This window comes from Anneissia japonica, unplaced genomic scaffold, assembly GCF_011630105.1.
Source record: "Anneissia japonica isolate Jap-2015-1 unplaced genomic scaffold, ASM1163010v1 scaffold2776_len101754_cov109, whole genome shotgun sequence".
Taxonomy (NCBI): Eukaryota; Metazoa; Echinodermata; class Crinoidea; order Comatulida; family Comatulidae; genus Anneissia; species Anneissia japonica.
In genome coordinates, this window is record NW_022737311.1 from 45,198 (window position 1) to 57,799 (window position 12,602).

The 12,602-nt window shown below is 35.0% G+C and overlaps 1 protein-coding gene across 1 annotated transcript in view; it reads left to right on the forward strand.

Moving 5' to 3' along the window:
* LOC117117317 (peroxidasin-like) overlaps positions 1-12,602 on the forward strand; it is a 53,685-nt gene that overhangs the window by 6,667 nt on the left and 34,416 nt on the right. Inside the window, exon 2 of the mRNA XM_033261592.1 lies at positions 6,184-6,453. Coding sequence (XP_033117483.1) covers positions 6,184-6,453 — 270 coding nt within the window. The remainder of the gene's footprint in view (positions 1-6,183; positions 6,454-12,602) is intronic.

The following is a 12,602-nucleotide window of genomic DNA, read 5'->3' on the forward strand; positions in this document are numbered from 1 at the left end:
TTGGTGAACTAAACTCACGGTACAACAATCCATTTTTTATCTTGTATCGAACTTCCTTTTTTAGTTAATCGTATCTCACCTTCATCTGCTAACTTCCAACACTTCTGTAGAGTTTCATCGTCCTTTTGAGTCTGCAACATTTCCTTACGGGATGCGGCTACATCACACATCGAAATATCCAAAACCCTCAACCCTTTAATTCCTGACTCCCTTTTCTTCTTTTGACCCCTGGTCTCTACAGACTGGGCTTCGTTTAAGTTTACCTTCATTAGGTTGTCTTCTGGCTAATGTCAGACTTGATGGGCTCAGATTGTTCCCTTTTGCTTGAACTAACATCTGGAGAGATTACTTCGACTGCTCTACTCACCGCATCATCAATTCCGTCAGAGTGCAGACTATCTTCTCCTTCCCAAGATAGAACAGGTTCGTGGGCTGGCCTTGCTCCCTCAATGCTTTCGATGACGACATCATAAACAGGGTTTTCTATACACAAAGTGTTAACAGTTCCTGAAAAATAGGGTGTGTTTAGTCGAACTCGAGCTACAGTATACTTACGAACGAACGGTACCATCCATCAATATGCAACCCTCGTCGATTCCCAGCATCTGGGAATCATCGACTAAGCTACGCCTAACAACTACTGTACTACAACCGGTATCAGGCATGACGCTAACCAAGTCGTTCCCAATATACCCTTTGGTAACCGGCATAGTGTTTCTTACCGTACATGCTGCACTAACTATGGGTAACTTGTGACCACACTTTAACGTCATGTCTGTACCTACGATATCGCCACAATCGCACATGCCTGGTTTCACCAGTAGACAAGCCATACCGGTTTCTCTTGCTCCACTACCATATCTTTGGTCACTAACGATTAAGTTTGCACCTCTTTTAATAATCGTTTGGGAACTATTCGGTTTTGAAAGACAAATTCGTTCAATATGCCCTTGTCTACCACACTCTTAACTTCTACGCTCTACCCTTAAGCTGACTTAATCGCTCTTTACTTAATCGGGGTGCTCCACTAGGGCTAGGAATGGGAGAATTGTTCAGCCTGGGTTTACTATTACCTTTGTAGGATTTATGTTCAGCAAAATATCGGTCGTTGTGCGCTTCAGCGTAACGGTCTGCTAAGGCTGCCATTTGCGCTAAACTTTCAGACCCCCTATGTAAGAGAGATAACTCTTTACCGCACACCTTCATCATTTGGTCTCAAATATCATCTCAAATATGTTTTATTTACCCCTCCTAACTCGATCCACCTTGTCAAATAACCCGATATGCGATCTACAAACTGAGTGCAAGTTTCGGCATACTCCAACCTAGCTGATCTAAACATAATTCTAAAGCCTTCCTTGCTCAACAGGTACCTATTTAGTAAGGTCTTTTTTACTTCTTTGTAATCCTTAGCACTAGCACTAGGCATTCGTGTGAACGCATCTTAAGCCCTACCTGTGAGTAACGCACTAAGAGATGTGGCCCAATCTTCCTCCCGTCATTTCATAGCTACTGCAAACCTTTCAAATCGTTTAAGATAAGCATCTAACTCGTCCCTACCATCATTAAAAGGAGGAAGTTTAGGTAACTTAGAGGGAATATGCTGCGTTGCTACTGGGCTTCTCGCTTCAGCGCTTTCAAAACGCTGCTCTTGCTCTAACTCTTTTTGTTTTAACTCATATTCTTTCATAAATTTTTCATGTGCTCTGCAATTATTATGCTCTTCACGTTCCTCAAAAAGCCGCTGACGCTCAGCATTCACTTTTTCACGCTCCTTTATAAAATCTAAAAGCTTTTCCCCGTCAAGCCCGAATCCTCTACCGATTTCCATAATTCTTCCAACTCCATTTTTTCCATATCCCCATTTTCCATATTGAACAAACATGAAGAATTCACCTTAACTGTCACGTTACCCTCAACAATATTATATAACAAGACTTAATATAAATCAACAGATATAATTAGAGTTTGTAACAAATAAAAATGCTTACAATCAAGATGTGCACAGGCGAAGAATCCCCTACATGGGGTTCTTTCCACCTAAATGTGTTTTCCCGGATGACCCCCCCATTGTCACAAGCCAGGTTCCCCGTGTTATTCCCCCTTTAAACGGATCACATCTGAATGAGCAAGTCAAAAGGCAAACGTACATATTAATGCAAAACAATTTATTATGAATCAGGACCAACCCCCCCGAACAACATACATCAACCCACACGACCCAATGCTTAACTATAAACTTGACCCTAAATCAGCGAATCCCAGCCCCCTCTTGCGCCACCACTGGTAAATACTAGTGTTTAATATTATCTACATACATGTACATAGGATTACTGTTTTTTCTAATTTCAGCCTTTAACACGTATATGATGTCTACCTATTTCGATTAAGTGATAAGCCTACCAAAAGTTTACAAACTCCAGTGTTACGTTGACGCAGTCTCGCAACGACGCCATAATAATCAGTGGCAGATGCAAGTGAGGCCGAGCCGACCCTAATTTTTTTTAAATTATTTTTTAAAAATGGAAAAAAAAACAAAGGAAAATTATAATTAGAATTTAGGACTGAGAGTGCCATTTACAGCAATCTAGAGGTGTCATGATCATAAATTTTCTTTCCTCAGCCCCAACCATGGTGGGGCTGAGGTGATCTACTTTCCCAACGTGCAAGTCCCTCCCTGTCCCCCCTCTAATTTGCTTTCCTGGAGCCGGCACTGATAATGATAAATTAAGTAAATCACCTTTATGTTTGTGAAATCAAAATACTAACTAATGTTCTGTGTGCTCCCTATCTCCCTAGTCCTGTTTGATCGTAAATTAGACGGTATTATTTCCACTCACAATAATTTATCGCAATATTACTAATACACAAAAGTGAAATTCAAATAGAGGAGATTTATTTATTGATTTATTTTAAAAGTACTGTACATGCAAAAAGACTAAATTTAAATGACTGTTTTAAGTTTATCTTATTTGTTTTTCATAGTTCATTTTGAATACGTTACAAGCTAATCAGTAGATAATAAATCATTATTTTTATGAATGTTAGTTTGCACGAAATATATAAGCGGGCATAATTATGACTAAAAAGGATAATTTTAAAAACTTTTTATGATGAGTATTTAAGTGGCCGGCCCACCATCACTATTTTTTTTTTTTTTTATTTAAAAGTGGAGAAAAATTAAAATTATATTCAAATTCAGTCTGAGAGTGCCATTTCCGACCAAATGGTGGTGCCATAATCATAAATTTTCTTACCTCAGCCCCAATCATGGTGGGGCTGAGGTGGTAGCCCAGCTACACTCTCCATCTGGGCCCAGCTCTATTTCAAATTACTAGATCCGCCACTGGATATTTTGAAAATTTCGTATGGAAGTTAATGTTAATTGCATTGCTTAAAATCAATTAAAAGGCTACATTCGCCAGAGCTTCCGGGGCTTCGCCCCCTGGTCCCCAACCATTGCTTGGGCCTATGGCCTAAGGCTTTATTTTTCATCTTGTTCCCCCCCACTTTCAGCCACGGATCGACGCCCTTGGATTTATCCATTTCATGTTAATTACTGTATGATTATTCATGTTGTTTTTCATTTACTTTATTTTACCTGAAATATAATTTGTTATATTGTCCATGTTTATGATAGTATATTTTTTTATAATAAAATAATAGATACATAACTCTCATATTATATTATTGTAATAGGCATATTTAATATTATCAGTATTTTCAACACATGTTCACGGTGGCATTGTCAAGCATTCTTAAGCTGACTTGTACCAAATAAATACTCTCTTATCTGGAATACAGTCTTCCGCTTAGCAACCGCATGATTTACTAAAAGAAGGTATTAAAAACTAGAAATTGCAAGTTGCAAGTGAAGTGCTGCGAAGTACAACTGCATATAAATGTTGTTCGAACAAAATTATTTATGCGAGTCAAGTGAAAATAATGAATAATAAAAATATAACAAATAATATGAGACACGAGATATTAGAACAGTTCTCATTGGGTAACAAAGTCGTAATTTTTCATTTTTGTCAAATGGTGTCTATAGTGGTGAATTATGGTTTAGGTTTTTTTTAATAAAGTTTAAAAAAATTTTATGTATGTGGAAAATGTAGTTGATTACCAAAGGTTATTTTTATTTTGAAAACTGAATTGTCTAGGAAGTGTACATTTTTTTATTGTGCAAGTTTCCAAGGGCAGGTTTTCTAGGGGCGAGTTGGAGAGGTATCGGCTGAGATTTGTGGAGTACAATTCAAAAAACAACTATAGGTCTAATAATGAATTATTGTGATGTTAAATAGACAATGTTAGTTATCAAGGAGCGACGTTGTTTTTCATTGGGACCTTCGTCCCTTCAAGGCTAGGTCTATACCATCCTAGCTAGTCTAGGCCTAGAGTAGGATAAGGCTAGCGCGACATGCGGACGTTGGTACGTGTTGGTTAGTCTACAAACGTTGCCTAAAGTAATTGATTTTACCTGGCAGAACGAAAGAAGGAAACTCCGCTTTTTACTCGTTTTAGGCCCTTGTTTTTTGACAAACAATGACCTTTCAGAGATCAAATTGCTGTCAAGAATATGAATTGGCTGCTTCGCAGCAATAACATACCTGTACATTTTTATTTTGACTATAGAACACAATCTGATTAAGCTTACCAAACTTTTTCTACTAGAGCAGGCCTCAGCATGTGGCGTAGGGTTTTGACATGGAAGGGAGCTGATGGGGGTGGGACAGTAGGAGAAATCAGTGATTAGGTGAGGGGATCGGTGATTATAGGTTAGGGGAGCTCGAAAAATTAGGTAACTTGAGGTGATTGTTAACTACTTGAGCATGATTTGTGGGGTGGGGCACGACTGGGGGTGTGCAAGTATTTTTTATTGGTGGGGGGTGCTCTCCGAGCACATCCTAGATATGCCAATACCTTGCATACCATGCAGTTTACCCTGTGGTCCGCCACTGACTGTATTGCACTTGGCAGGCTTTGGTGTCATTATTAGATGTACACAAGGTAGCAAGGTTTTCTAGGACCGTCTGCAGGATATCTTGCGAAGGATTTGATACTGAAGTAAAACTTCCAATTGTTCAGTCATTGACGTATTTTCATCTATTATCAGCATATTGACCATTACATGAAAGAGCTAGGGGCCCAATATGGTCCTTTGTGGAACTCCACATGTTATGGTCTTTGAAGTAGACAGATTCCCCTTCCTTTTTACTCTCTAAGACGTGCCCTGTAGAAAACTACAAATGAGATAACCGAGGGCCTGATGTTACAAGCAACCAACTTCTTCACAACAATAGTAATGTATGGTTGATATGGTCTAAAGCCTTAGTGAAGTTCACTGCACATATGGTCGTTACCTGTCCCAGTTTATCCAGCCCCTTATGAAGAAAATTCATCATCTGTACAAGGTAGTGGCTAGTGGAAGCTTTTTTAATATTTCCGAATTGTTGTCTGTCCAATTGATTTGCGAAGTCTGCTGTAATCTATCAAGCATTGAATTTCTCAAGAATATGTGTGGAAAGAGTTGTCAGCAATATTTCATCTGGTGAACTGCAGTAATAATCAACTCTTTCCTTTATAAAATGACTTGTTTCCGTTTACGTATTGATATTTTTTGCAATTTAAATTAAAGTGGGGGTATTGAGTGAATGAAATTTAAAATGTGGGACATGGCAGTAATAATCGACTCTTCCCTTTATAAAATGACTTGTTTCCGTTCACGTATTGATATTTTTTGCATTTAAATTAAAGTGGAGGTATTGAGAATATGAAAATATTCTGATACATATTCTAATATTGTGATTGTACAGTTAGAATGATTTTTGGACAGAATGTTTTTAGGTTTGAAGTTTACAATGTGTATATAGCCTACTAATATCTTTGTTGTATGTGCTAATATTGTATGTTTAATTACCCAGGAAGAAAAATTTCATGTATTTTTATATATGATTGAATAAATCAAACCTTGAACCTTAAACCTTGAGTAAATGAAATTTAAAATGTGGGACATGGGCCACTCTGCATCGTGTCACACCATGAATATGTTCCAAAAGTGGCAATGCTTGTATCCACACTATAGAATTTTTGGACATTAGCAAGGGGCAGTTATAAAACAATAGGGTTCAGTGTAAATTTATTTATATGTGAATAATGCTATGTTTTCTTATTGTTGTTTAGATCTTTCATATCCAACATTAGTTACTAAAAATCTGACGTTGAAGGAGGGTGATGCTGCCACCTTTATGTGCGTATCAGAAGGAAACCCAGAACCCAGCATCACATGGTTGAAAGATGACAAAGATCTTAATGTACCTTCTGAAACATCATTGGTGCTAAATATGGTGACTAAAAGTGATGAGGGAAATTATAAATGCAGAGCTGAAAATAATGTATCAACTGGAGCTAATGGAAAACTAAGTCGAGAGACTGCAACCCTAACAGTGATATGTAAGTATTGCTACATTTTAATGGAAAAGTACATTTAACTACTACTAACTTGTATAATATAACTGTTGCCATGACTGATGTTTATTAGTAGAATTGCTGAACTTGAGAAAACAGTCAATCAACTAAGCATTAAGGTGAATAATGATCCAAATAAGAAAGTAGATATTGAACCAGAAATCGTAAGTGCCATCCCTACATCAAACCGATTTGCTGTCCTTAATGAAACTAACCTAGACTACACTGAACCGTCTCAAAATAAAAAGGAACTAAATGTTGAACAATCCTCAGAGGTATGCGATAGTCAACAGAAGGATAAAATATTTCCCCACACAAAGGCAGAACCATCACTCAAGCATAATCTTTTAATTGGTGATTCCATGTTGAAGCATGTGAAGCACAGAGGTCTACTAAACACAAGTGTAAGAACCCTGCGTGGTGCCACAGTCAAACGAGTTGCTCACAACATTCAGAACATGGACCTCAGTACTGTGACAAATGTCATAATTCATGCTGGAACAAACGATTGTAGCAGTCTAGACTTTAACTTAAACAATCTACAACAAGAGTACCACAAATTGGTCTGTGATCTTCGAGCTAGAATACATGGTAAAGTGTAAGTATCGGGAATATGCCAGCGACTGGATGACCCACAACTCAACGTTAAAGTACTGCAAACAAATGAACGATTAAAATCTGCCTTTAAGGATAATTTCATCGACAATTCCAAAGCATTTCTGTCATCATGTGGTCTTGATACCTCTAAGTACAGCTATGATGGTCTACACCTAAACAAGTATGGAACATCTGCACTTCTTAAAAGCCTAAACTCAACCATTCAGATCTTGCCACCAAGTAAATGGAACACTGAAAATCGGAGGCCAACATCTAGTTCCTGTCATTTCTGCGGTGAAACTGGACATGTTCAGCGTGTGTGTCGTCATGGCAAACCTGTTTTATGTTATTTATGTCAATGTACTGGCCACAAAGAGAAGTTTTGTCCTCAGCAACAACAACAATGAGAAGAAGGCGAGGAAGTCAATGCCGAAATATGCAACAAGAACTCTGAACAGCAGAACAGGATGATAAAATTTATCAGGAAAAATCACAGATTTATACTTTGAACAATACCAACTTTGTTACTGATTTAAGCTCAAATTGTCATGATATTTTAACACCAAACTGTAAAATTTTTAATGATAACAAAGGAATCTGTTTTTTAGGCTTAAACATTGTGTCTCTGCCAGCTAATTTTGATGAATTCAGAAATTTAATTTTAAATAACAATATTGATGTTATAGCACTTAATGAAACACGTTTAGATAAAGAAATTAAGGATAATGCAGTATGATCACTGTAAACACCTAGGGGTAATCATAGATAAAAATCTAACTTGGAATAAACAAATTGATAATGTAATAAACAAAGTTCTTCCTGGATTATACTACCTTAGGAAAAGTAATTATATCTTGCCCCCCAAACATACAGTCAATGCTGTACAAGTCAATAATTGCACCACATTTTAATTATTGCAATGTTGTGTGGGGACGATGCAATCAAACTTTACAAAATAAAATTCAAATATTACAAAATAGGGCTGCTAAAATTATTACAAAGGTCGCAAGATATGATTCAAGTTCAGAAGCACTCACTAACTTAAACTGGAATAATTTAAACACCAAACTGTATCAAGATGAAGCTATAACCATGTTTAAAATAATGAATTCTCAAATGCCAACATATTTAAAAAACAAATTTCAAGAGCACAATAAAACATACATGACCAGGTCTAAGGACATACTTAAGGTACCCAAACCCAGCACAGAATATAAGAAAAGAAGTTTTTCCTATCAGGGAGCCGTTGTCTGGAATAACCTAAACCTCAATATGAGAATGGCCTCAAATGTTCAAACTTTTAAAAAACTATTAACAAATAATTGAAAGTTACTTGCATAAGATAATACAGTAATAGTTTTATTTTGGTTTCTTTTACTTCTTTATTTCTGTTTGTCTTGTAAATGTTTTTGTAATTTAAATTTTGTTATTATATACTTCAGAAACGGCCTTGTGAAAAACACATTTAATTTGTGATCAAGTTTTCCGTTCTCAAATAAAGTCATTATTATTATTATTATTATTATCTTATGGAGGCACACATAGTGGTCAAATCAATTATAGCATTTTAGCTATGAAAGTCAAGAAAGGTGTTGTGCCTGTCTATACTACACGTCTTATCAGCACAGCAAAGTTAAGAGTGTTGTATAATGTGTTTGACTTAAAAATAAATAAATAAATAAGTCAAAAAAAAAAATTTTGAAATCACATTAATTGTAAATTTCATTAACATAATACAAATAAGTAAAATGCAAACTCATAAGTATCAAAATACATGCTAACATGTTGGGATATAATACAAATAAATATGCAAAAGTAAAAATATAAGTACTGTAATCTTAAAAAACTTCACAGTAAAAAATTACTTCAGAAACTAAAACAAAAAAAAAAAAACAAAAAAAAAAACTTAATACTTCAAGTAACAATGTAATTTTTAAACATTGGTTTTGTATTAGTTGATTGTTTATTAATCTTTTAAAATATTTATGTTATGGCAGTTATTGCATTAGGATTTATGGCTATGTCCTCACACGGCTGCTAACGGTTATGAGGATCCGGATCCTACTAACCGTTAGCTGCTGTGCGTCCATCAGAGAAAATCCCGATCCGGATACCAAAAATATGATGATCGAATCACTGGCCAATAAGAAACTGGAAATTGTAAACGCGTACGTGTGATTGGTTGATGATAGAAACATGCTCAACTTGCTAACCGATAGCGCTTGCTAACTGTTAGTGGTATCCGGATACCGCTAACGGTTAGCGCTAACTGATCGTGCGTTCACACGCAGGTGCTAACGGTTAGCTCCCAATCCGGATACTAGGACTCTTGTGAGAACCAAGCTTTAATCATTTAGGCTATTCCAGATATTTGATAGGAGAAACTTCTTTTCTTATATTCTGTTTTTGGTTTATAAATACTTAAAATGTCTTTAGACCTAGTGTTATATATTTGTTCACATTCATTAAATCTGTTTCTTAAAGTAGGATGGTGTTAAGTTATTCATTATTTTGTACATTGTTACTGCTTTGCTGTAATATTGTTTTTTTCTCCAAATTAAACCAGTTTAAGTCTTTTAGTACAAGAAAAATACATCTGAGGGTTGAAAAAATTGCAACAGAATTTTTTTTTGCACAGTGCATTTTCTTAAGGTCCCTGTATGTACATATTAAAAGTCTAGAAATATCTACATAGGGGAAGGGCGTTTTTTTTCAAAATGGCCGCCAAAATGTCTAATTTTAACCAAAAATGGGAAAAAAAACTTGATCTTTTCAACATACAGTATTTCAGCATATTTTTTTTTCTAAAATATATTTACAAATCCTGAAATTGTTCTGATGCATACAGGTACACTTATTTGATGTGGGTATCATTAATTTCAATATGGTTGCCACAAATATACGACAACATTGGTGAATGCGTAATACGCCAGGCAGCTATATTGCCATATGGATGTTTCTGACAAAATCACCAATTTGTTACGTGCTCCCTATGGTCATAGCATTTAATTTTTAATAGAAACCATTTTATCGGAGGTCATTATGGCAGCCATATTAGAGTTTAAAATGGCAACATTATAAAACCTATGTTTATCCACAGTAATAAAAAAATAAAATAAAAGTAAATGAGAAAAAGACACAAGAAATGCTTATTAGTTTTAAACATGATGAATCTGATCCCCCTCCCCTAAAAGTAAATGGTTTCGATATCATATGTGTTACACAAACTAAGTTGTTAGGGATTATAGTTCAGGATGGTCAGGTAACGTCCATGATTTCGAAATGCAACACCAGAATTTATTTTCTTAAACAATTACGCAGAAATGGTCTTTAGAGCAACAGCAATCAATTTAGAGAATACAATTTAGAGCTGTAGGTATTCTCCCAAATTTTTCTTATGATCATGCTTTGAATTTGTTGAGCATTTCCCGTCTCTCTGACCGATTGACTGATATTTGTAAGGGATATTATCAGAAACTCAAGAAGAATGAGCACCTACTAAATCATCTGCAAACACTTGCGCCAACTCACCAATATCAACTAAGAAATAAACTGAAATATGCTTTGCCTCAAGTGAAAACAGAAAGATCAAAGAAATTTATAATTAATTATGGAGCTTTTAACCACTGGTAGATAATTCCTCGCTGCTTACTCTCCGTGATCAAATGCTGCTGAAATTGTAAAATACTGATATTCAATTTTTGTAAACTTGGATTGCTCTTTTTATCTTTTAAAATATGTAAAACTTGTAATATAATTAAGCTCCTTTTTCATATATATTTTTTAAGTAAATATAATAATGTCTCTATATAATAATATTTTAATAAATGATAATTCTTGTTCTATATTTTATATCTATTTTTAAAATTTCATATTTAAGTACTTTAATCTTTCATTTTTTGTTTATTTTATTTTTTTATATCTTTTTTATGTAATGTACCTTTTTGACCTATTTTGAATGTACCTGTCCTTGTTTTATTTTTGAATGTATTTAATTGTTTTGACTAATATTGTAAAATCCAATCTATATATTATTTTATGATTGCAATAAAGATGAATTTGAATTTATCTCCCCTTCTAACTTGGAATTATAATTCTAGTGTCTAAATGGTTAAAGAATACTTGCCATTTTAGACCTGGTAAGATTGTTCATTTAAGCTAATTTATAATTTAAGGTCATTAAATGAATAATCCGACCAGATTGTTCATTTAAGGTCATTCATTTAAGGTCATTTCAGGTCAAATATTGTATGACATCTTAATAATTACCTGTCATGTTTTACATCAGAATCAGTACTGAGCTCTCGAATTTCATTTTTTCTAGAAACTACAGTACTTCATTCAAGGTAATTTTGGCAGCCATCTTCAATTTCAAAATGGTTGTCGTGCAAAAACAATATTTATATTAATATCTTAGCTTTTAAAATCAATTCAAATTAGAATTTTGATGCTTAAAACTATGTTTTTATGGTAAAGAAAATATACCATTTTGTGACATGGTGAGATGGGCATTAGGATATATAGGTCAGTTAAGGTCATTTTATGTTAAATACTATATGATATCAGAGGTCGTTATGACCATCCATTTTAGGTCAAGGTGATTTTGCAGCCAAATTAAAGATGGCCACCATGTAAAACATATATGGCTATGTTCACACACACACACGGCGTAAGGCTGGCTTAAGCATGGCGTAGCGTACGCTTTTGTGTGAACTAGACAGTGGCGTTGTTAAAGCCACTCACTACGCCACGTCCTTTGCATTATTAACGCTACCTGCAGACCCCAGATTAGCTAACGCCACTGAGCTAACGCCAGTGATGCTTGAATGATTTTACCTCATTTCAAGAGATTGACCAATCACGATTGCAATATTAGCTACTTTGGTCTCTTTCCTGTGCTCTCTATAAATGAAATGGCAAAGGGGTTCTTTTTCTATTGCATTTTACTTAGTTATAATGTATATGATTTGTTGATTGTGTTTTGTAAGATATTTTAACATATTTAGACTGTCTATTAAAACCTGCAACACCAACAATGCTAGCTGAAAAATCAAGGCAAAATTGTTCATTTAAAATACAATAGTCATATAAGTTCACTTCGAACAATTCAGATTTAAAAGTTTTACTGATGCACTGTTAATTTTACTACAGTTAAGAACCCGTACATTATTTAAAACTATTTCCCCATAGGCCTATATTACTACTAGTTTAACGCCAGCGTTAATATAGCAAACGCCGTTTGTGTGAACACTTTGGAATTTTAATCCGTGAATTAGCTTACGCCTGGCGTAAGCTACGCCAGTCTTACGCTGTGTGTATGAACATAGCCTATGTTTACTTTACATAATCAAATATAGCCTTTACCAGTTGTAACATGGTCAGATGATTTTACAGTCATAAATAGGTTAATTAAGGTCATTCAATTACGTTTCAGGTCAAATATTTTATGTTAATAATGAACCTTTTCGAGTTTTAATGAAACAACTGACCAATCAGAAGAGTAGACAATAGATGCAGATAAAAACAATCTGTTTCAT